Here is a 25,987-nt window from a genome sequence, read left to right on the forward strand (position 1 = left end):
ATGTGAGCCACCAACAAAAGTCTTGCCACAACAAGCAGCGTCAGTGTGGGGGGAATGAGGCACAATAAATAAACAGAACCGCTAAGCCTCAGCGCGTCTTCACCACAAGCGCGGCTAAAAGCGCTGTGGAGAAAGCCGGTCAGCGTCTTAGTGAAACAACGCCACAGACCGCGCACGCGTGAAATTGAGACGCTCGGGCTTAGAAGCCTACCGTGTCGTTAGGGGCGTTAAGAAACAGCCCGCGAGTTAATTGAAGAGTCGCTATACCAAATATATCCAAAAACAATCTGTCAACGATAAATTTGCAAAACAGCCACGCCACAGAATAAGTGAGGAGAAAAAACGGGGACTTATCTTGACGCGGCAGCAATGGAGAAAGAGGAAGGACTACCGACGTGGGATACCTTTATGCTGTTGTATGGACTCTGATTGGCTAATGTGCTGCCATGACTACTGCTGCCATGTTGGTTAGGGTAGTTCATGGTTGTTTTTTCTTCGTACTTTTAACGTGCTGTCCAATAAAATGGAGAAAGGACTAGCATATTCCTCGCCTCCGCTTCCTGACATAGAATTACAAAACAGGATCAGATTTTCTTAAATACAGGCATAAGTTAACATATATTTGTAATATAAAACTAATATGAACCTATGGTTGTAGTGTTATGTTATATCTGGCTGTTTAATTTTCTAAAAAGCGCGAGGCTTCCACGTATTAGTGCACGTCTAAAAGTTAAATAGATATTGAAATATACCATTTAACGACTAGATTTATTCTAAAAACACAAAATTAATATGGACAAATAACATTAAGAGGGATAAAAAATAAATATGGATAAAGACAGAAATGATACAAAAATAAATAGCAGAAAACCAGGAGCCCTATTTACAATGCAGTAAATGTTTGTTTATACAATTTGGGGCCAGGAAACAGATGTTGGTCCTTAAGGGTCTAACCCCAGCATCATTGCCTCAGGGCGGTAAGTTGTCCTTCGTCTATTTCTATTGCCGCGCGCTGTGACAGTCGCGGTGCTGGGTCCCAACGAACCGCGCCGCCATCTTGAAGTGGCCTTGGGTGACTGAGGCCTGTGGAGGCGGGCGGTGCCCGAGAGTGCCCTGAGCTGGACTCTGTGTGCTCGCCGTCCAGACCACGTCTGGCAAGGAATCCAGTTGTATGGTACGTGTTCTGTCACATGATACCCGTGCGCAGAGTACCGTATAAGTTTCAATGTTCTGTTATGCACGGCCAGCTGGCTCGGCAGTCTGCCTTCTGCTTCTATCACGCACTTCCGCCTGTAGCAAGATGGCCGCTCGCGGCGGCGCTTGTCCGTCCTCTCTGCCCACTCACCCGGTTGACGCCGTCTGGTGCTAACGACGCAGCTGATAATTAACGACTTCCGGGTGTGAAGTAAACACAGCTCGTGAGGCGCACGCAACCCGCCGGACCGTTCAGGTGCGTGACCTTTGACCCGCTGAGGCAGTCTAGGTGCGTGACCTTTGACCCGCCGACCCCCTGGTGCCTCCCTGGTGGGGCAGCGCCCATAGATGACTGAGGGACCCGGTAATGACAGGCTCCGGCCGGCAGGGGGCGATGTGGATAAACAAGCACTGGCAAAGGCAAGAGGTCTGGGCTGCACCTAGAGCTAGGGGGCCAGCAAAGGAACAGGGAGAGCCGAGCCGTGTTGTTTTTTTTTATTGATCCAGCAAACCACATTAAAATATGAAAAAACTCTTCAAAGTTCATAAAAGTGTATTTCTTTAACCGGTGGAAGCTTTGACCTTGATATATTCCAAATAACTGACTAACCTATCTACCACTTAAAATGTACTTGCATGTTTCACTAATTCAACACTAATCCTCTATGGGTCCCGGAGTAGCGCCCTACCCGCTGAAAACGCGCTTCGGCGCCTCCTCAGGGGTAGTAAGCGCTATATAAATGCAATTACAATACAATATGTCCAATTATAGCACTGCACTGGTTTTCTGCTTTCACGTCATACAAACCAGTCAATAAAGGTACCTATTTATCTTTAGTTCTTTAAAGGCTTGCTTTTATCTCCTTCTGATTTTTTGGGGAGTTTTTATAGAGTGCAAACTGCACCCGAAGGCACTGGAGCGCTATACATGAGCAGCAGTTAAATTACAGTCACGTTCATGGTTTATAGGCATGGGTAGATTAAATGATTTGCCCAGAATCACGGTATGTTCAGCTGACGCTGAGACTCAAACTTTGCTCCCCAGTTCTACAGTCAGCAGTCCTGGCCCTTGCACCACATCCTGGGTTGTGGGGGGGTAGCAGGCAGAAGATACCGCAAAACTCAGCTCGTTATAGGCTTGAGGTTCCAACAGGACCTCGAGCTGAGCTAGAGCGGGGCTCCAGGCTCAAGCCTGACTTGAGCATTCAGTGTCTCACCCACCTCTAGCTACGTCAACCCCTTTCGCCATGGCACGAATTTCGCCGCGGCACGGGGGGGGTGAGCTCAGCGCTTCCATGCTCGTGACAGAACCATGCCATCAAGAGTCACGGGCAACCTGCCCTCATGACGGCTTGCTTCCGTCACAGCCCGCCCGCTCATTAATCCGCCCGCACAGGCGGGGAATTAATGCCGCGTGGGCGTAGCGGCCGCAGCATGACAGAACCACACTGTCATGAGCACACGCCGCCCGTGGCTCATGACGTCGTGGTTCCGTCATGCGCACGCAAGGGGTTAAAGCTATGGCTTTGCAAATATCCTTTAGCCATGTTGTAGAGCAATGTGGCTGCTGGTCAACATGGCTAAACTTTATTAAAAGAAAGCGATATAATGCGAGAACGGGAAGCTACCAGAAGGTGCAGCATTATAGCGCATATTTTTCTTGTGCCATGTGGAGGTGGGGAATAAAACAGAACTGTTTGTGTCACCCATGATATGGGAATTTTGGCAACTGTGTAGAAGTAGTTTTCATCTCTCTCAGCCCTCTCAGTCTCCAAATAGTTGTTTATTTGAACTCAGTGAAGATGAAAGATTTTGTGAAGGAATGTCATTCTACTCAGGCCCGTGGAAACCATTCGTTCAGTTCAGGGTTCAGAGGGTGAACATGGTCCAAGGAAAGTATCACAATCAAAGAGATGGCAAGTTGAGTTTTGTAATATTAACAAGTGATTATTATCGAATGCTTCTACTGTGTCTAAGCTATTTAAATAACAGGCGTTACTATGGGTCGATTTACTCTTACGCCATTTACTAACTCAAAGTGAGGGGAAGTTTATTTCTAATTTGCTGGGTTTTGAAATCATGATCCACCTCATTACTAGCTGGACATTTGTTGAATAACTGAAGAGATAATTCCGCATGCCGCTGGCCAATAGAGGACTTTCTTTTAGTCCACTACTGAAGGTCCCAACAAGCTACTTACTACGGCTGCTTCTTGACATCTCATTATAGCAATCAGATATGGGATGATAATATCAATGTCCATCCCTGCAGACCTCTCCACCATTTCTCTTTAACCTATGTCTGCCCAGTAACCTAATTTTTAAATAAAATATCTTAAAATCAACAATCCAGTGCAGTAACATGCTAAGTGGACTATGAAAGTAAGAAATACCATAAAGGGATTTACAGAGCTGAATGAATGACTTTTTTTATTTGTGCGGTTAATCAAGTCAAGTCAAGTCAAATAAGTCTTTATTTCGACACCGGTCATGAAAGACTAAACAAATTTTAAAAAGAGAAATATACAGTAACTAAAAACAGGGACGAGCTATATAACACTGATATCAGAATCACAAAATTCCTGCCAAGTAAACATGTCTTCTGGTAATTCCATTACAGTATATTGACGTCGTTTTTTTTTTTAAAGATATAAAATGTACAAAGTATAAAATCCAGTCAATAATTTAAGTTAAAAAAGAAATATAGGGTTGTTAAACTATTCGCATCACAGTGGTAGTAAGAGATAACATTTTTAAGAATAAACTCCATTTAATTATGACGTAACTTTCTCTTTCGTATGACCCACATCCAGTGCAAAAATTTGGAATCGGCAATTATAATGCTTTCAGAACAGTCCGTTTTAAAAATCCTTAGTGCCTCTGTCCCGTTAGTAATGCCCTTCAACAAACAAATAGGCTTTAGCCACTGGTTGCGTGGGTGTTTGTACTCTGGGCAAATAAAAAGGATGTGTCCTATGCTCTCCGGCTGGGAATTACAAAATGGGCATGATACAGTGTTTCCAGCCAAGAATTAACAGGAAGGGTACCCACCCTGTACTGATGAAACCGTTTCTTATAATCGGGGATTGTGATGGTATCCCAATAACCTTCATAAACGGGTTCGTGCTTGAGCTCTAGAAAGTTTCTGGTTAGTGATGGGCCATTGCATGTTTGGAAGTTTCCCATTGACACCATTGACCAGAAGAGCTCCTTTAGAACCTTTTGGGTTAATCAAAACCATTACAAAACGCATCAATTTTAAAAGGAACAGAAGAAAAAACACTTTTAGAAATGTAAAACAATAAATATTTGTTTGAAAAATTATTAAAAACCACCATTTGTTTTTGTTTATAAAAGAATTTAACTTACAGAGCTGCTCAAAGCTACCAGCTTACTGAAAACCAAAAACTGAGTACCTGCCTCTTACACTTCAATCATCACACTGCTAAGCGCTACATCCCAGAACAAGATAACTACACCTCAGTGATCATCATGCACGATATAGAACCACTTCCCACACAGGACCAAAAAAAGGCAAAATGCTTCTAACTACACACACTACACAATGTAGCCTGTTACCCATGTAAGCAAGCACTTCTGTGCCCCACGTATGAGTAGTAAGTGTTATATAGATGTTGCAATACAATGCAATGTCACTGAGCCATCCAGAAGAATGACTCAATAGGAGAAAGTCTGCAGTGTATGATTCTGGTACCCTGAGCACATCTAATTTCTGAGGCCAACTCTCTGGGGGCTGCACAACTCAAGGGCAGATAAAGCAATCCATGTAATAAGTATTGCTGTAAATACAGAAACCAGATACTACTACAGGCTCACTGGAAAGCCCTGGTGCTCCTCTGTAAGCTTGGTCTTTCCTTGTTATTGAAGGTTTGCATGGGGACACGGTGCCCACCTCAGGCAGCACAAGTACCAAATGCAATAATTAGAATGCACCTGTGACATTTAGCTCATTTGAGGTTCTTGCAGGAAAATCCATTTCTGAAGCCTTCTGTGCTTGGCAGGGGGAGAATATTGTGTGTGTGGATTGAGGGTTATGCAATACATTTCCATCTCTCTGGTGTGTTGTTTCTGCTTCACAAGGTCTCAAGTATTTACTTGTTTGCCTACCTCTGTGTCACAGGATGTCCCTCATCACTCTGGAGGACCTGAACCAGTTAGAAGACGAGCTGATGGAAGATGATGGGACACAGGAACAGCAACAGGATAATTTAGCACAGAGCCAGTTCTCTCACTGGGAGGCTGTGGCAACTGCTCATCGCGTCAGCCTTCCTCCTGGTGAGTTTCTTTGTAAAGAAATCAATAAATGCCTCCCACCCTGTAGGCTCTCTGGTTACTTTTACTTAGCCTTTTGCTGTCTTCTTCCCATCTTCTTTGAGTTTCTTCCGACCTATGTCATGCTCTGTCTGTCACTTGTTAACTCTTCTGTTTTCTCTCTGTGATTTCCTGCCTGTCTTCTCCCATTGTTCCCTACCATTTAGCACACTTCCTTCTTTTTTTCTTCACTAGCTCTTGCACACTCTTTCTTTCTTTGGATTCCCTCAGTCACCATACACAAAGGACTTTTCTTGAGGCCAAAGTCACATCCATCCCTCTGATGTTACTGATTTTGCATGATGTCCTAAATGTCACTTTGGAACCTTTGACTGTTTTTATGTGCAAGACTATGTATGCCTTTTTATAGCGTACAAGAACTTTATTGCGTGATTAAAAAAACCATTGCAAGTACAACATTTTTAAAACGTATCAGAAATTCATTTAAAAAGGGGAGTAAAGTAAGTCCAAAATGGGTTGGGATGACGGGCGGAGCTTGCCAAAACGTTATGCCAATGGAGGATCACAGACTGTAGGCCCCTCACAAAGTTTTTTTGCTGCGTGATCCATGAACCTTACTAGGGCACAGTTTAATTTAGTGTTCCTAGGGTCAAAGCAGGCCAGGACTGCTGCTCTACGCGTTCTGATCATTTTAGTGTTCCAGAGATGTTTAAGGAGGGCCCGTCTTTCCGTCACCAGTTTTGGACAAAGACATATGATGTGTATTATGTCTTCTTTGTATTTCCCACAAAGTCGACATAGGATCTCGTCTATGCTCTCTTTTCCATTTTGGCCAGTGAACCAACAAGTTAATAACTCCCAATCTCACTTTTAAAAAGCTTACAGCCTGATTCATCAAGCCGAAATCGGCTCGCAAAGGGCCAGATTCGGAGAATCTGGCCCTTTGCGAGCGCTATTTTTGCATTTGGGATTCATCATCCCAAATGCAAAAATCAGTAATAGCGATTTCGCTATTTTGCGAGGAATTACATTTAAGGAATCTCTATTTGAGATTCCTTAAATGCAATTCATCATCCATTTAAAAATTGCGAATTCGCAATTTCGGCCCGCTATTTACCGCGAGGTCAAACCTCGTGGGAAATAGCGAAAACTTAGAAAAATGCTTTTAAAAGCATTTTTCTAAGTTGCATGTTGCACACACACATGTCCTTTGGACATGTGTGTGCGCAACACCTGTTTCAATTTGCATTTAAGGGGTGCTACAGGGTGTCCTTTGGACACCCCTGGCACCCTTTAAATCGCTATCTTATTTGCGATTAGCTAATTGCTAATCGCAAATAAGGAATACTCCCCATTCATTCCTATGGGCCTTCTGGCCCATAGGAATGAATGGGGAGTTATTCCTTTTTTGCGATTAGCAATTTGCTAATCGCAAATAAGGAATGTGTAGGAATCGCAATTCTTTATGCAATTTCTACATGAATCCCGTTTTGCAAGTCCTTAATAGCGATTCCTTATGAATCGCTATTAGGGGCTCGCAAAACGGGAGATTAAATGAATCAGGCTGATAGTTTTGTTCGTGCGGTAAAGGATACGGTTAGATACTGTTGTGGGATCAGCAAAGCATAGGATTGCAGGGTCAACCACCCATGACTTCTTTTTGCTAGGCGAGCCTTGTCTTCCACTATCGAAAGTTGTTTTGTGCTTATTTTCGCTAGCCGTTTGAATTCCTTCTGACTTACGTGCATACTCCAAAGATCCTTTAGGCATAGGGTTGTCAAACCTTTTACCCAGTAGTCGTGTCCAGCTCGCCATGAGTTCGTATCAAGACTGGCCCACAGGTGGTGTCCTAGGCTGCCTTCCTTCGATGACCTCAATTTGTGACAGCATACAAGAAAAGTCATGGCTCTGGCTAGTGGTTGATGGCAGATTCCCATTTCCAACCTGATTTGAGCCGGTGATGTTACGGTTGGTAGCTTAAACACTGATCTATAGATCTTTGTGATGATTTTATCTAATTGGCCGCTGTCCAGACCTTTTAGGACTTCGCTACCATAAGTTAGGGTGTGTGGGAAGGTGGCTACCTGACTATGGTTACCCCAGATTTTTTTACCTGTGTTTAGCTGGTTTTTTGACTTAGTTGACCTGGTTCCCTGCTAATCAGGGCCCCAGGCCATCTGCTCTCTCTGTAAAATGGATTCCATGTACCCTAGGTACATACCACAATTGGAAATGGACTCCTTGTCAGCCCCTGTATAATGCATTATAGGTGCCCAGGGCATAGGGGCCACCAAGGCCTACCAGGGGCTGCAGCATATCTTTTGCCACCCCTGGCTGGTTCTTAAATTGACACAACTGGCTGATCACTCAGCTGGGGTAAGGTGGTGTAATCACCCCTTACTTAGATATAGTATACCTATATCTAAACCTATATCTGGACACATATTAACCTGTGAGCCACTCCTATGGAAGGCCTCATCAATCCTGGAGGCAGAGTGCGTGGTTTAATGTGAGATGGAGCTCTAGCATGAGCTGAGCCTGTCTGCAGCTGTCGGGAACAACTCCCTAAGCTGTTTCAGGATAAGGCCATACCATATACTCTTAAGTGCCTTATAATCCTCGCGGTTATATAGCAACTTTGGTTTGGCTTTATCAAAACATGTCGTGTAAGGTGTCATACGATTTGGAATACTATCCCCTCGCCAGTTCTGGCGACGGGGATAGCATTCCACCCCTCTAGAGGGGTAAGACATGTTGCTTTACTTAAATGCGGTTAATTTCTAAAAGGACCTTAGATCCACAAAATGGATGCCTCTGCCACAGACAAGAGTCTGGACCCCTGCAGCTGACCGAAACTCAGCCAAATGGGGCCTGGACAAAGGGTTTCCTGTCGCAGGAGGGTGTCACCACCCTCCAGACAGGAGATAGTGGATTGTAGCAGGGAGGTTTGAAAGAAACCAGACACTGCCTGGGGCGCACAAGGCTGCCCCTTGCATAATCCGGCCAAACCGGTTCTGGGGCACTCCAGCCCTCGTGCCAGGGCGGCCTGGATCAAAGGAAGGGGGTGTATCCACCCACTTCCTGGGTCCCACCCATAGGGGGGGACCTAGCAGGTAACCACGCCCCCCAGATTCGAATAAGAGTGGGAGCCGTGCCAATGCACTTTAGATTTCCTGAACGAAACATAAGAAACGAAACTCTGGACCCTTGGACCTCCTACTCAACGTGGAAGCCCGAAGAATCTCCCTTGTGGTCAAGGAGTGACCACCCTGTGTAAGCAGGCACCATCCAGCCCTCGACGTCTACTTTGTTGCAGTTCCCGCCGGAACTCGAGCGACAGAGATCGACGAGATCAAGCTTACCTGCCTTCCAACAGCCCGATCCACAGTCCCTGCAGAGCTGAGACCCGTGGAGGCGACCGGAAGCGTGGGGCACGCCATCTTGAATTGACCACGAGACGCTGACCGTGCAGCCCACGAGTGACCCTCGAAGCTGTGCACCGGGGTTTGAGAAGCCCCCACCCTGAGCCACTCTTGCAACGAAGTTCAGCCCTCCACACTCGACGAGTGCTGCGTGGGGCCCTTCTGCTCCATTTGGCTCAACGCGTTGGCCCGGTCACTTGCCAGCTGGCTAGTGGTCCCTGTGCCGACGAAACTACGAATACGACTTGTGAATCTGGTTGCTCCAGATCTACACCAGCTCCCCTGAAAAGGAGCCCCCACTCTGACCTTCCTGGTTCGAGTGAGAAGCAATCTCCCGGTTCCCCGTGGATTGCTTTTGCCAAGTGTTGTTTGCTCCAATCTTGAAGCCGACAGCGCCGACGGCGAGAGCCTGCGTGGGACAGATCGTGACCTGCTCCTGGACGTCGCAGATGCCCCAGAGCCCACGTGACAGCGGAGAGAAGCTCCTCGACGACCACCTGATTGCGCCCGACATTGCCTGGTTCCGTCCTGGTTCCACCCTGGTCACTGCTGAGTGACCCAGACTCTGTCCCCTCTGCTTTCAGGTACTCTTCGACTTGAGTCCACCCTTGGACTCCACCGGACACTTCACTTTCACCCCGCCTGCAGCCCTTTCAGCTTCAAGCACCAAGAGCCTGCGTGACGAAACCCGACTCAACTTCGACCCTGTGCACCCGCTTCCTGTGGGTGAGGTAACTTTGCTCCGCCGGTGTTCCCACACTGGTACACATCTCTAGGGTCTGTGTCCTAAGTTTTGTTCCTCTAGGTTCAGCGGAAGTGTCCTTAAACTCTAACTTTACAACTTTTACGCACCATTGGTTAACATTGGTGCATGCGTGCGCTTTCCGCACTGCTCCCGAATCCCGTGGGCCGTTCCCGACTTCAGCATTGCTTGTCCCGACTGCTCCCAGCGATTCCCTAGGCCCTAGGCCTAACCACTGCTCGAGTGGCATCTCTTATACCACTTGTTTAGTATATGGTTTGAGTGGCCACCCGCCCTCATCCATAATTGTGCAACTTTGTATGTTTAAACTGTGCTTTTGATTTAACGCTTGTGCCCCTTTATTCATAAAGAATACTGGGGATTGTTTTTAGTAATAAACACATATATTTTTATAATATATACTTGTGTGGTGTCCTTTCATTTGATATTACAGGATTGTATGTGGTAAAACAGCTCGCTTAACACGACCTCTTAAGTTAAGCCTTTAGGCTGCTTAGTCCATGCTACCCCTAGGATAGCTTGTCTAATAAGGTTGACTTACAACCAGACACCATAAGGGATTGTTTGGTCTGATAATAGGTGGTTCCAGAATTGGAAACATCACCTATCAGGCCAACTTCTCACAGGGTGGGAATGATTTTTGCCTGAGCAACCTAAATTGTAGGTGCGAAGGTTGGACCTTGTAGTTTCTTTTGGATTGATCCAATTGCAAAAGCAAGTGCAACACCCTTCCTTTTTTGTTCTTCTAAGTGGGATTTGTATTTGTCATTGTTGTTGAAAATAACTCCGAGGTACTTATGACAGTTGGATTAAGCAATCCTTTCCTTGTTCATAGTCCAAGACAAATTCTTAGCTTTCCAAGATTTTAGTTTTCTTGTTGTTGATCTGGAGCTCGTTCTTATTTGAGTATTCCGAGGTGGCGTCCAGGAGCCTTTGCATCCGATCTTTGTTTTGCTAAGGAGGACCACGTCGTCAGCATATAGAAGGTTTGACAGCAACAGACCCGTTACTTGGGGAGCGTGGGAATTAACCTTATTTAAGGCTTCAGGGAGTTCAGATAAAAATAAGTTAAAAAGTATCGGGGCCAGGACGCAGCCCTGTTTAAGACCCTTTGTCGTCGAAATTGGGCGTGATAGTCTTGAGCCGTCCCCGATCTTAATCCTAACCCATGTATCTTGATGGAGGAGTTGTATGGCTCTTAGGAGGTCGGCTGGAATGTTGAGTCTTGACCGCTTCCGCCAGAGCTTTGCTCTATTTACGTTGTCAAAGGCCGCTTGGAAGTCGATAAATCCCATGTAGAGTGGGCAGGAGCTGAACTTCGCTTGATCGATCAGGCAGGAGAGGGTCATCAGATTAACTGAGGTGCCAGTGTTGCTTGTGAAGCCAGTTTGATTCGGAGGAATAACTGAGTTGTCATCCGCCCATGCCCTAAGTGAGTTAAGCAAAACTCCCGCAAAGTACTTTGCTTCATTGTCGATGAGGGCAATGAGGCGGTAATTTCCCGGGGATTTTTTGTCTCCACCTTTGAAGATTGGTGCGAGGATTGATCCCCGCCAAGAGGGCGGTATTGTGTTATGCTGCAGAGTTGAATTAAATAAAGTGCATAGCTTCTCAGCCCAGAAAGTTACATCTTCCTTGTACAAGGCTTGAGGAATTCCACCTGGACCTGGGGCCCCGTCCTTCCGAGCTTTTTTAATCAGGTTTCCAATTTCTGCCTTCTGAATTGTTGTAAATTCATTACTGCTGTGAGTGGAGGGACACTCATTTCATAATTCCATTTTTTGATCATCATTAAGACGTTCCTTCATTGGTGTATTTATGATGTTCGGATCAGGCGCCCGATCAACCACTATTTGTGCCATATTGTCTTCGGAGGGAAAAATCTGATCTAAGATATTTGCTTTCCGATCGTTGAAGTGAAGATGAAGGAAATCAACCCACTCCGACTCCAGTATGCATGAGGAGGCGACTTTAGATGCGCGCCCAGATGCGCTATTGATTGTACGCCAGAACCTAGCGGAGTTATTTGTTTTGATGTCTTGCTGTAATTTGGCCCAGAACGAGTTCCATTGATTTCTGCGTAACTCCCTTTTCACTTTCTTGGGGTTGGCTGCGGGCTTCTCTCAGTTTTGTTATTTTTATAGGATCTATTGTATCAGTTTTTAACGCCCGCCATGTCCGATTCATGGTTCTTGTTGCGGATTTTATCACAAGATTCGAGCAGGGCGTCTACTTTTGCCCGGTCTGGGTTGTATACTTTATTGGTTTAGCATATTTGTCGATGAGTTCAATTACAAATAATGACCAGTTGGTGATTATGTCATCCGAGCTCCTACTGTGGCGCTCGATTATTTGTTTGGCCTCTGTTGCTACTTGTTGGAAGTTGCTGAAGGAGCATTTGATTCGTTTTAGATTGATTGTGTGGCTCTCGGATGGCAATGCCCTTAATTCTTCATGCTGAATGAGACTGGTCCTTAGTGTTATTTCTTGTGGACAATTGTCACTTTCTGTTCTGCTCCCCAGACAATAGCTTGTTATTTGGTGGAGAAATGAAAGGCTGACGAAGGTGTAGTCAATTAATGAAGTACCTTTTTTCGATAGGTAGGAGAAATGGGGAGGCTTGTCTAAGGGAAAATGGCCATTGAGGGCTCTGAGGCCTAAGTTTTCAAGGTTGCCTTGTAGGGAACGTCCCTTTGGGTCATCCTTGTGCCATCCTGGCTGGTCCTGCGGTGGTATCTCCCAGGTGCTGTTGTGTGATTTGGTGAGCTCATTTTTTTGTAAGTCTGACATCAACCACATGTTGAAGTCGCCAGTTAGTAAAATTTCTGAATTGGGAGGTCCCGTTTTCATTCTCACTACTGTCGCAGTAGCTTCTTCTATGAAGGATTGCCTTGATGCTGTGTTTGGACGAACGTATGCATTCATTAAAAACAAGGTCCAACGTTGCCCTATACTAAAAGTGTAAGAAATCACACACACTGGAGACTGTGTGATGAGCCCAAAATGTCCCAGGAGGTGACTGCAATTTTTGTTGATATATAGATTGCTAGGCCACCGCTCCCTCGTCCTGAATGATTCAGTTTACAAGCTGGAATGTGATGCGTTTTGAAGCCTTCAATATGCTGCGGTTCAAGGAGCCACGTCTCTTGTAATAAAAGTATCTCAAATTCCCGAAAGTAAGATATTGTTGCATTGTCCTCCAGTTTACTTCTTAGGCCGTTGATATTCCATCAACAGATGTTTAGGGGAGGCGTTTCGTGTCGATGTTCCTTATTGGACTGTCATCGTAAGAGTCGAGTTGTATTCAGTGTGCCTGCCAGCCATGACCATGAACCAGCCTCTTCCCAATCCCTGCTTGGTGTGGGCCCGTCTTCTCTTGATTTCCTCTTTTTGTGGTCAAGGGTAGGAGTTTTGTTGCATGCACCCCTAAGGACTGAGTACACAGCTCCCCTCTCTGCTCGTCTGTGTCCGTCAGATCGGCTTGCCTGCAAGACGTGTGGGTAACCCGCTTCCCTGCCTGGTTGTATCTGTATGCCCCATTGCTTAAAAGTATCGGTTTGCCCTAGGATGTTATTCATTGCCTCTACTGAACTCCAGGTGACCTTTGTGGTTTCGTTTGTTTGGCCTTGGCACAGTCCGATGAATTCTATCGAGGTAATGTCCTGTGAGGTTATTTCGTTTAACAGCCCTGTTGCATGAATCAGCTTTATGATGTTCCCCCGGTTTAGGATGTCGTGGCTGCCTTTAGACTTATATTCCGGGTAAAAATAAGTGAAGAGGACATCCCCACTCGACGCTGTGCTGAGCGGCCTTGGAGTTACCTCTGATGTTTGCGTACTGGACATGTACGCTACTTTTGTCATAGGGCCCATGGGATGGACGTCGTTCAGCACACTGTCGAGCCTTTCATTTTTTCCTTGTTCCACAGCCCCTTTAGTACTCGCTAGAATTGCGCCCTGTCGATTGTTAGTACAACTTGTGGTGTATGCCTGATTTGAGGTCATGGACCCTCCGGGTTGGTTTGTCGTAAGGCAGGAGGTTTGACTCTGGACCTTTACATTCAGCGTGATAGGTGTGTCTGGGGGAGCCATGTGGAAGGTTGCGATTTGCTCTTTTGGCCCACTGTGCACCCTTTTCCCTAGAGGTGCCATTGCGGGTGGAGAAGGGGAGGTGCCACTCTTCCTTCATTCACTATCCTGCGTGATCAGTTGTTCTTCCCTTATGGTTGTTGGCTCAGAGGGGTTTTTTGGATCCTCATCCTCTGTGGGTGCTGGACGTCTCATGGTGTTGAACATCGGGTAGAGGCTTAGATCTTGTTTACCCCTTCTCATTTTGTTACGTCCTTTCCGCTTCCTTTGTCTTTTTGCCTTTCCCATGGGGTCTCCCAGCTCTTGTTCGATTACGGAAGGGAGGGTGGAGTTGGCTCTGTTTGGAGCCGGAGAAGATTGAATTTCGCTCGTTCGGCTAGATAGCCCAGCGGGATCTTGGGGTTGCGAGAAGTCGGTCCCTTCGGCTCCTCTTTGCCTTAAGTTGGTGGCTGTTTTTACTTGCGGATCTTCACTTAAGTCTCCTAAAACCGCGTCGCTGCCGTTTCCAAGGATAGGTTTTACTTTTGCTATTTCTTTTAGGTCTACCACCAGCTTTTCCATTATACCTGGGAGTGAGCTGAGTTTATCCACTATTGGTGCACAGTCACATCCTTGTTGCGGGCGATCTACCACTTCTTGGGCACGTCTGATCAAGTTGTTTAGATTTTAGATCCTGTCGTCAATTTTGACTACGTACACAGCAAGTGTATTTAGAAGGCTGATTTGGATATCCATTTTATTCGCTTGAAAAGTCAAAGCGTCAGCTGACTTTTGAAGGATGTCGAGGGCGGTAGCCCACGCCTTCTCTTGTGAGTGTTCCTCACTTTTTTCTTGCCTTGGTGACACTGGTAGCTGAGGGGGTCGCGGGGTAGTATTTCCGTATGAATGCAGCATTTTTTCCCATTCCTTTGACTCGAGATAGGAGAGTTCTTTGACGCCACCCTCTGCTTCCTCTGTGATTTCTCTCGCTCTGTGTTGTTCCTGTTGTACTGAGTCTGTTTCACCGTCCCCAAGAGAGGCAGCAACTCCTTCCATCCTCGAGACCGTAACACTAGCCTTGCCAGGGTAATTCGGGAATTCGCCGTTTTGACTGCACGGAATGCTGAAGCTAACTTCATGTAGCGTTTGGTTGTAGTCTTCTAAGTTGCTGGTTTTTTCTCCAGTTGGCTCTATTTGAAGATCCAATATATTGTGGACAGTGTTGGGTTTGACGACAGTGGATGGTGCAGAGTTGTGCCGACGCACTTGCTGGATTGAGTTAGGCTTAGTTACTGGACTTTCCCTAGCCTCAGTTGGAGCTGCCACTGAGGGCTTGATAGTGACGGTGGCTGGTATGTGACTGCCTTTAGGAGTCCAAGATGCCCCATTTACAGCAGAACTGCTCTTGATGCTGGTCACTAGGGGACATAGGGGAGTTGGGAGGCCCGTTATATTCATGTTACTTGAGAAGACCGCTGATCCGGCGTCTTTTAAGAAATTAAATTTTGATGTTATCTTTGGTTGGTTACCAAGAGGTTTGCAGGCCGTCCTGTCAGGGCCCTTCCCGGTGTCTTGAGCCATACTGTCTGTTGTGCCTGTTGTGTCTGTTATATTTACAGGGTCTCCCAACAGAAGGTTAGATGTCTGCTCGGAGTCCGTAGCTGACTTCCCAGTTTTCTCTCTACTTTTCTTTTTCTTTTGTGGTCCCGATATCCTCACCCTGCCAGATCTCATCTCAGACGGACAGGGTGCGGCTGGAGGGTGGGAAGAGCACAGGACCCCTGCCCTCGGACCTCCACTGCCCCCACTTCAGCCGCTTGTCTCCTGTCACGGTTTCCTGCCCCACCGGGCTACTGAGCTGTTAGAGGGCTGTTAGGGGGCTATCAGAGTGGCTACACACTCTCCACACTTCCATGCACACCCAGTCACCTCGCCTCACCTCGCTGCCTCTCTGCACCTCTCTGCGACACTCCGCAGGCAACCAATAGTAGCAGGAAGGGCTGCTGCGGCGATGGTATGAGAGCACAGGCTGCGGGTTGGTGGCTCCACGATCTAGGTGCGGTGCGGTGCGATGAGGCAGAACGCCACTACAGGCTCCTCACTGCCGCTGCAATCCTACCTCCTTTCAGGCGCGGACTCGAAGGTGGTAGCTCGGACCCCCAGCTTTCCTCAACTCTCTAACTCCCGCTCCGGCTCCGGCTCCACGGTCCTAGCTTCGTAGGCTTCGCCGGTGGGAAACGCTAGTGAGTGTCGCTGCACTGCTTGCACTGCTTGACTGCTTGACTGCTCCTTGACCAACCTCAACCTCAAATCATGTAGTCAGTTCCGCCACCACTTCCCTTCCGCGCGACGCCAAAACCTCCGCGACCTCTCCTCGACCTCCTCTAGCTCCGCTCCACACTGGTATCAATCTGGTGTGCCCAGTCGGTCTGGGGGCTAGGGATCACGGCAGGGGACCCGGCGGCTCACCTTTCATCCCTCCGCACCTCTGCTCGCCCGTCTGGCCCCTCAAGCCAAGTTCGGACGGGGTCACGCGGCTGCTTCTCCGCCCCCCGGGTTGGCCCCTGCCGGGCCGCCGCCGCCAAAGGACACACAGGCGGCATGAGCACGGCTCGGCGGTTATGCCCCGCAGCCTGGGATGCACCGGGACCTGGAATCACCCGGACCGCTGGGGCTACCGACGCACAGAGCCGAAGGCAGGAGCCTCACTGCTGCAATTTCTTGACTCCAGGCCTACAACCGGTCGATGGAATCAAGCTCGAGGCTCCAGAGACCCCAGGGACTCCAGAGGCTCTCGAGCTGACCTCCTCTCGTGGCTCCTCTCGTGGCTAGCGGTCAGCGGCTTGTGGGGACTGCAGCTCTCTGCTCAGTGCTGCTCTCTGCTGGTTGCCTTTTTATAGCACTCATGCCGAAATAAAGTATTTTATTGGTATGCCTTGCCATTATGTGTAACCCTCAGCGTAACACACAAGATGATGGATGGAATGTTGCACAATGGCAAAACATCCACCCCCAGTCACAGATCTGGGTTTAATCCATCGTTATTTTGCTTGTGTGTTTTGCTGTTCACCCTATGTGGGAAGGGTATGCCCAGACGTGGGTCCCATGCTCACTAAGCCACTAGAGTCAAGCTATCCTGGCTGAAGACGGCTTATAGCCAGACACCGGTCCTAGGATGCTTGATTCCGGTCCAGGAAAGACATGGCTTTGCAGTCCGGGCTGGACTGTTCCCATGAGGCACAGGGCCAAGACTGATTTGCATATGGCCATGTCTGAACTGGGGTGGCTTGGTGAGCAAAATAACAATGGATTAAACCCAGATCTGCGACTGGGGGTGAATGTGTTGCCACTGTGCAACATTCCGTCCATCATCTTGTGTGTTTTGCTGTTAACCCTCAGCTTCACAGGACTAGAGAGAGAGACCCCAGTGCTCATCTCGACAAACACGTTACTAAGCACCTCCAGCTTGATTTGCAAACTCTGGTGCTCGCTTACAGCCTGAAAGTAGACTTTTTGCATTGTGTGAGTGCACCAAAGTTCAGGAAAAAACAGTATGCTCTAGCTGTCAATTTGGAGATCACTTAACTATCACCACCTTTTTTAGTACAGGATGAGAAGAACATCTCTTTTGAAGGCCAATGCTTAGACAATGTGTAATGCTTTCTGAATATTCGATTAAAAGGACTGAACTGTGTTTAATCAACTTAAAAGTACTTAAAGAAAACGAAATCATTTGAAAGTTCTTATGTCTTTGCCTACGCTGCGTTGGAAAAAACCCGCTCGAGGTAAGGGAGGTACAACTCATTACAACTATTGTTAAACCTGCAAGAGCACTCATTGAAGAATTTGGAAGCCTTGGCCTCACACAGCGAGTAAAGCGACACACCCACATTTCCGGACACCTCCGAAACTATTTTCGCCAAATACAGCAACATTTGCTTTGACAAGCGCGCACCAGTCCCCTGGACAGACCACTCTCTTGTCAAGTTCAGCCACCCCGTCCCTTTTCAACATACACTCACTGCTACCAGACGAGCCCGCCGAAACTGGAACAGCATCACGGTCAAGGACAGGAATGCCACTCTCAACACCCACTGACCGGAATACAGCAACAGCCTCCGCAACGCAATCAAGAATGTAAAAAATTGGATCACCTTCTGCTCCGACTCCCTTGCCCCTCAAACACAGCAATGCAACATGATCCATACCCCAGGCATGTTGGTACATGGAGGAACTCAGACCAATAAAATGGCACCGAAAACAAAAGAGGACTGTTCCAGGACAATGCAGACAGAAGCACATTCATTGCTGCCCCAAGACGCTACAACCAAATGAGCCAGACCACCAAACGCACCCGTCTGGTGGACCACATTGATGCCAGCACCAACAGCAGAGAAGGTATCTTCTCCATTGTGAAAGATTTCATCTCACCATCGGCTGCCTCCAACTTGGTTAACTCCAAGCAGGACCTCTGCAACAATCTCTCAATTTTTCAGCAACAAAATCACCACCATTTACAGCTACTCATGCCCACAACCTGACCCAACAGACCTCTCCAAACACCTCCCAATCTTACCCAATGAACCAGTGCTAATCACATGGACCATAATCACCCCAGAAGAAACCACCACCACTATGAACTCCATCTGCTCAGGGGCCCCATCAGACCCCTGCCCCCACCAAACCTATTCTAGAGGAGTGCAATCCATCAGCGTCATGCTCACACCCATTCTGAATACCTTCACTGCTTTCGCGACCTTCGCAGATGCTTGCAAACACGCAACTGTCTACCGATGGCTGATGAAACCTTTTGTCGACTCTTTAATACTTGCCAAGTACATACCGATTTCCCAGCTACTATTCTTATCAATTCAATAATCCACGAGGGAGTTTTTAGGGCGCTACTCACTCGTGAGGGTCTCAAGGCACTAGGGGAGCGGGTCAGCTCCGGTCAGTCGCAGAGCCAGGTCATGAGGGTCTACCTGAAGATGTGCAGGGCGGGGGGCTTCTGATGTCGATTGGGAGCTTGTTCCAGGTCTTGGCCGCGATGTAGGAGAAGGTTCTTCCATCCGTTCTTGCTCTGCGGATGCGCAGGGGTTCGGTGAGGGTGAGGCTGGGGGATCAGAAATTCCTCGTGGGTACGTGGAAGGAGATTCTATCGTTGAGATATTGGGGTCCGGTGTTGTGGAGGCATTTGTAGGCGTGGGTATCTTGAAAATTACTCTCTTCTCGACGGGTAGCCAATGGAGGTTACACGGATGTTGGGAGATGTGTGTGTGTCGAGGGATGCCAAGGACGAGTCTAGCTGCGGTGTTCTATATGGTCTGGAGTTTGCGGTGCAGAGACTTGTTGATCCCGGCATAGAGGGCATTTCCGTAGTCCAGTATGCTGGTTATGAGTGCGTGGGTGGCAGTCTTCCTTGATTCGGGAGGGGTCCATTTGAATTTCTTTCGGACGATGAGGAGGGTGTTGAAGCAGGTGTAGGCGACTGCGTTGACCTGTTGGGTCATGGAGAGGGAGGAGCTGAGTATGATGCCGAGGTTTTGGGTGTGGGGGTTGGAGGGCTGCCGAGGGTGGTGAGCCACCAGGTGTTGTCCCAAGCTGAGGGGGAGCGTCCGAGGATGAGGACCTCTGCCTTCTCCGAGTTGAGCTTCAGGCACTTTCTGCTCATCCAGGATGCCACGTCCTTCATTCCTTCCTGGAGGTGGAGTCTGGTGGTGAAGGGGTCCTTGGTGAGGGAGAGGATGAGCTGTGTGTCGTCGGCATAGGATACTATGCTGAGTCTGTGCTTTCTGACAATGGCGGCGAGGGGGGCCTTGTAGATGTTGAAGAGTGTGGGTCTGAGCGCTGATCCTAGGGGTACTCCGCAGTTGGTCTCAGTGGGTTCAGAGAGGAAGGGTGCAAGTCTGATTCTTTAGGGTTCTGCTGGTGAGGAAGGAGCGGTGCCAGTCAAGGGTGGTGCCCTGTATGCCGGCGTCGTGGAGTCTGGCGGTGAGTGTGCGGTGGGAGGCGGCATCGAAGGCTGCAGAGAGGTCAAGAAGGATCAGGGCTGCGGTGTGTCCTTGGTCGAGGAGGGTGCAGATGTCGTCTGTGGCAGCAAGTGAAGCAGTCTCAGTGCTGTGGTTGCAGCGGAATCCAGATTGGGATGGGTCGAGGATGGAGTTTTCTTCAATGAATTTTGTTAGCCAAGGTCTTTGAAAAAAAAATCATCAATGGACACCTCACTAAATACCTCAACGACCACCAAGTCCTCAACAACACTCAGTCTAGTTTCAGAACCAATTACAGCATGGAAACTACCCTCCTCGCTGCCAAGGATGACACCCGCATGACTCTGACAGAGGAGACACCGCAATCCTCATCCTCTTGGACCTGTCAGCAGCATTTGATACAGTCTCCCACCTCATCCTCATCCAATGCCTACACAACATCAGAATGAAAGGGCATGCACTCCAGTGGATCTGCTCCTTCCTGACTAGAAGGACACAGTCAGTCAGCCTGGCATCGTACATCCGTCGACTGAGACCTCATCTACGGAGTTCCACAAGGTTCCTTCCTGAGCCCCACCCTCTTCAACGCATACATGATCCCTCTAGTCAGCATCATCCACTCTCACGATATCAACACCCTCCCTTTTGCCGAAGACATGCAATTCATTCTTTCCCTCATGGACAAGACGCCCAGTACCTGGATCAAGTTCAATGCCTGCATGACTGAAATCAACCACTGAATCAAGACTAACAATCTAAACTGACCACCGACAAGACTGAAATCATGATCTTTTGAAGAGAACATCACCGCGAGACTCCTCCTGGTGGCCAAAAGTGCTAGGACTGACACCCACAACCACCACCCACGCCAAGAACCTCAGGATCATCACTGAGCCAACTGGACATGACCGCCTAAGTCAATGCTGTTACTGCCTCATGCTTCGATACCCTGAAGTTGCTAAGGACATTTTTCAAATGGCTCCCAGTCAGCACCCGGAAAACCTGATCACAAACAAGTCACAAGGAAGCTGGACTATGGAACACCCTCTATACCTGAATCAACATAAAACTGACCAGAAGGCTGCAGACAATTCCGAACTTGGCGGTCAGAATCACGCTCAACCTCCCATGCCGCACTCATATCACAGCACACCTGAAGGAGCTCTACAGGTTTCCCATTCACAAATGAGCATAATTCAAACTCTTCACTACACCTTCAAGACACTACATAATACTGGCCCAATAACCTCAACAATTTCATCTGCTTTCACAAACCTTCCAGCCACCTCCACTCGCCCAGACTTCGATTTGTACAAATCCCACGGATACGGAAAAGCAGATCCGGCGGTCAAGCCTTCTCCTACATCTCTCCTAAAGTGTGGAACGACCTCCCTCTACACATAATAGCATCCTCTTCACTACTTGAATTCCATAAGAATCTGGAGAGCTGGATTTTCTGGGAGTCCCACTAGGCCCTGGATGTGGCTAGATTCACACCTGCTCATTGCGAGGATACCCAGGGTGATAGTGCGTTCTACAAAGTTGCATAACATAACAATCTGACTGCCTTTTTGGGTTTCGCCTGCCGAAAGGCTGCGCTCTGCGCAGGTTTTCAGCGCAAGTGAAATCCTTTGTTGACTATAAGGAGTTCGGGAACGTCCCCCGGCTCTCATTGGCTAGCTCCATAAATGGAGGCTAGCCATTGAGTGCCGGATCTGTCCGTCAAGGCCGGACCAGATTCGGGGGCGTTCCCGAGATTTTTTCCCTGGGCGGAGTTACGTTTTTTCCGTTCCCTCCCCTTTCACTGAAAGTGATTTCAGATGCGCTGTCCATTCCCGCCCCCTCTGCTGCTGTCCTGCCTTGTGTCCCTCCTCCCGCCGTCCCCCCTCCCCCCTCCTCGCTGTCCTGTTATGGCCCGATCGAGTGGCCACCTCGATTGTTAACTAACTGAAGAGCCGGTGCCCACCCGGCATTGCCCCGTGTTCTCACCGCTGCGGCCCGGGGGCCTGAAAGTGATCAGAAGCTGAAGCGAGAGAAACGAAGGGGCCGCGACCTGATTGGTCCTCTGTTGACAGGAGGCGCGCTCTGATTGGCCGTTTGCAGTAGGCCTGTCCCGAGAGCCGCGCTCTGATTCGATGCCTTGCCCACAGAAGCTGGGCGTGTATGGAGGCTCGACGCAGGAGCCGCGACCGGATTGGGCCGCAGCAGTGGAGCCGCCCCAGCGAGGATCCGGAAGCCGAGTCAGCCGTTCGACCCCGTCCTCGCCGAGGAAATCTCCGAAGTGCCGGGTAATCACCGCCGGGTCCGGGGAGAAGAGGAGGAAGAGTGATGGCAGCTGGACTGCAGGGCCCCCGTGAGCGGAGGGAGCCCTGCAGCGAGAGGAGCAGCCTTCAGAAGCGAGCGGAGGGGGCGCGAAGCACATTGCCGGTGCCTGCCCCCCCCCCCTGAGGCTCCCCGACTGGAGGGAGAGCCCCGAGTGAAGAGAGAGCCGCCGGCCGGTGAGTGAGCCGACGAAAGGGAGGGGCGCCGGGACACATTGCCGGTGTCCGCCCCTCCCCCGCAGTAGCGCGAGCTCGCGTTCCTTGGGTGTGTGAAGCCACGAGGGCTTCAAGGGCGGCCCCGGTTGGCAGTGGGTCGCCCCAACGTGCACAGAGCCCGGAGAGGCTCCGCGCCCCATTTTTTTGTATTTAGAGCCCTGAGAGGCTCTGGGGGGCATTTGGTGAAGTAAATGGAGAGTCAGGGCGGCCCCGGATGGCAGTGGGTCGCCCCAACGCTGAAGAGAGCCTGTTGAGGCTCAGAGGGGCCATTTTTCAGGACGTCGAGCCCCAGAGGGGGGCTTCAACGACCCCATATTTATAGCTGGTGAATGCTTTTCCCTCGCAGCTGAGGTAAGGGGAAAAATGCTTTTATATATATGTATGTTGTGTGCGTGCTGGCAGTTTTAAGTGTGTTTATGTAAGAGTGTAAATGAGTAGGCAGAGTGTGTGTTTGTATATGTATAAATATGTATGTGTAAGTGAAGGTCAAGTGGAATGTAAAGGCACTTCCGCTACCCCAGGCATTTTGGTGAATTGACCTTGGAGCCGCATCTTAAGCGGACTGCAGGCCACAGGGACTAGGGTGACGCAAGCAATGCTGGAGAGCGGTCAGCAACCCGGAGAGTGACGTCAGCAGAACGCAATCCACCCAACGAGTCCCCATCATGGGGTGTGCCCTTACTTGACCCATCAGGCGTAGATAAACGTGCGAGTGTGTGCTCTGAGACCCCTGTGTATGGTGAGGTGAGCTGGGCGCCTCGCGTCCTTTTGACCTTTCTTCTTTCTTACTCCTGGCCTCTTTCATCCCTTCCCTTTTATTTCTGCCCTCTCTCTTGCTCTCCCACTCTTTTCTGCCCTCCCACTACTTCTTGCACTTTCTTATTTCTGCACTACCTCTGTATCCTGTCCTCTCCTCTTTGCATATGCCCTCTCGACATGCGCCATCACTGCACACAGCCTCTCTACACACGGCCTCTCTGCACGTGCCTCTCTCCATATGATCTCTCTGCACAGGTCCATGTGTAGAGAGGGCAAGTGAAGAGAAGGCATGAGTAAAGAGGGCGTGTGCAGAGAGGGTGTTTTCCGGACAGGGCAAGTACAGAGAGATCAAGTGCAAATAGTGCATGTTTGAAAGGGCATGTGTAGAGGCTATAAGTTGACCAGTACTTATGATGAGAAAGTGAGTGCAGGTGACAACAAATCTGCAAACTCCAAGGGTGTTCCTTATGTGATGAGAACAAATCTGCAAACTCCAATGGTGTTGCTTTCCTGAGGCACTGTCAACTTTTTCACACATTTTTTCCTCTTTCTGTCTACATTACTACACTAATACCTGCCCCCTCTCTCCCTTCTACCCTCTCTTTCTTGCCCTACATCCTTCCTTCTCACTCTCTCCCTTTCCCTCTCTCCCACTCTCTCCCTTTCCACCTCTCTTCTGCTCTTTCACTTTATTGTCCTCAATCTCTTTTTTCTCTCTCCTTTGTTTCAATCTCACTTCCTTTCGCCCTCCCTCTACATCTCTGACACTCCTGCCTTTCACTCTCCATCTACATTTTCTCCTCACTTTCTATCCCGCACTCCTTATCTTTTCTTTCAACACTCTCTCGCTTCTGCCCTCCTTCCTGCTCTATTCTTTCCTGACCTCCCTATCTCTTCTGCCTTCTCTCACTCTATTACCTCTGCCCTTCTCTCTTCTGTTATCTCTCTCTTCTGCCTTCTTAGTCTCTACTGCCCTCCCTTTTCCACCTCTTTCTTTCACCTTCCTGTCCTCCATCTCCCTCTCTCTCCTCCTCTAGCCCTCCTTCTCCTTTCCGCCCTCCCTCTCTTACCTGCCGCCCTCTCCTTTCTGCCTTTCTCACACTTTCCTACCTTCCCTCCTGCCCTCACACTCCTTTATGCCCTCCCTCTCTCCTGCGTCTATTCCTTCCCTCCTGCCCTCCCTCTCTATCCTGCACTCGCTTCCTTTTGAGCTTTCTTACTCCTGGCCTCTTTCATCCCTTCCCTCTCTCTGCAAATAATTGCATTATAAATGCACTCCAGATTTCTGTGTAAAGTAAAACACATCAACGTTTTACACATAATTCAATGAAGATACAAAACACCATTTATCAAAAGCTCAAACTTTAACAAAGGGAGTGCAGAGTAGGGAGTGCATAGAGCAGGGGGAGTGCAGAGTGCATAGAGTGCAGAGTGCGTGCAGAGTGCATAGAGGGTGCAAAGTGCATAGGCAGTGCAGAGTACATAGGGAATGCAGAGTCCAGAGAGAGTGCATAAAGAGTGCATACAAAGTGCATAGGGAATGTATACAAAGTGCAGAGTGCATAGGGAATGCAGAGTGCATAGGGAGTGCATACACAGTGCAGAGTGCATAAGGAGTGCAGAGTGCATAGAGAGTGCAGAGAGAGAGTGCATAAAAAGTGCAGAATGTATAAAGAGTGCAGAGAGAGTGCAGAGTGCATAAGGAGTGCAAAGTGCATAGAGAGTGCATAGGTAATGCAGAGTGCATAGGGAGTGCATAGACAGTGCAAAGTGCAGAGAGAGTACATAGGGAGTGCAGAGTGTATAGAGAGTGCAAAGTGCATAGGAAGTGCAGAGTGCATAAGGAATGCAGAGAGTGCATAGGGAGTGCAGAGTGCATAAGAAGTGCAGAGTGCACAGTGCATAGACAGTGCACAGTGCATAGGTAATGCAGAATGCATACAGAGTGCATAGGGAGTGCAGAGTGCATAGGGAGTGCAGAGTGCATAGGGAGTGCAGAGTGCATAGGGAGTGCACTCTGCACTCTTTAGGCACTCTGCACTCTCTATGCACTCTGCACTCTCTATGCAAAGTGCTGCATAGGGAGTGCAGAGTGCATAGGGAGTGCATAGGGAGTGCATGATAAGTGCAGAGTGCATAGGGAGTGCAGAGTGCATAGGAAGTGTGGAGTGCATACAAAGTGCACAGTGCATACAGAGTGCTGCATAAAAAGTGCAGAGTGCATGGGGAGTGCATAGGAAGTGGAGCGTGCAGGGTGCATATAGAGTACAGAGTGCATACAGAGTGCTGCATAGGGAGTGCAGAGTGCACAGGGAGTGCATATGAAATGCAGGCTGCATAAGAAATGCAGAGTGCATAAAGAGTACTAGGGAGTGCTAGAGAGTGCCAAGTGACTGCAAAAAAAAGGTAATGGCAATGTAAATGACAATGCCATTTACTTATCTGTTTTAGAAACAAAAACATAAATACAAATTTTGGCATATACAATGCCAATAACTCTAACTTTTCCAAAGGCGAAACCATTGCATTGTAAATGCTTGTTTAGATTGGAGTTTTACGAGGACTTGCAGGGCTGTCTGTGAGCCTATTTTACCATTTCAAAGTTTTGGCAGCCTCTTGGGGTTGAGGGTTTCAGATTGAAGCATATTTAAGATGATGCTCTGTACTGCTGCTTGACTCTAGAGCCCAGAATCTACGTATCCTGCCCGTTGTTTCTAGATGCACAACTCTGGTCTCAATCACATTCTTAGATGGTTCACAATGGCCTGCTCTTGCTGAAAAACAGCATCGCAAAAAAAACTGAAACTCTCTAACAAATAACAGCTTGAGAATCACCTCCAATGATGTGTCATTTCTCTCTGGTCTCCTCATCTTCATCATCTGAGGCTTCTCTACTATTGGCACAGTGCATTTCCTTTTTACTGGAGAAATTAAGGGCAACATCTGTGATGGATAATTAAATG

At 48.5% G+C, this 25,987-nt stretch overlaps 1 protein-coding gene across 4 annotated transcripts in view; it reads left to right on the forward strand.

The window, feature by feature from the left end:
• Window positions 1–1,282: 1,282 nt before the first annotated feature.
• LOC144762130 (heme-binding protein 1-like) overlaps window positions 1,283–25,987 on the forward strand; it is a 76,859-nt gene continuing 52,154 nt past the window's right edge. For 2 of the 4 annotated variants that reach the window (XM_078647271.1, XM_078647272.1), the window contains exons 1-2: window positions 1,349–1,450; window positions 5,335–5,489. In XM_078647271.1, coding sequence (XP_078503397.1) covers window positions 5,336–5,489 — 154 coding nt within the window. In that variant the 5' untranslated portion in view covers window positions 1,349–1,450; window position 5,335. Of the gene's footprint in view, window positions 1,514–5,334; window positions 5,490–25,987 lie in introns of all 4 variants that reach the window. The other 2 variants (XM_078647269.1, XM_078647270.1) reach the window with 2 other exon arrangements.

The sequence above is a fragment of the Lissotriton helveticus genome, chromosome 6, assembly GCF_964261635.1.
Source record: "Lissotriton helveticus chromosome 6, aLisHel1.1, whole genome shotgun sequence".
Taxonomy (NCBI): Eukaryota; Metazoa; Chordata; class Amphibia; order Caudata; family Salamandridae; genus Lissotriton; species Lissotriton helveticus.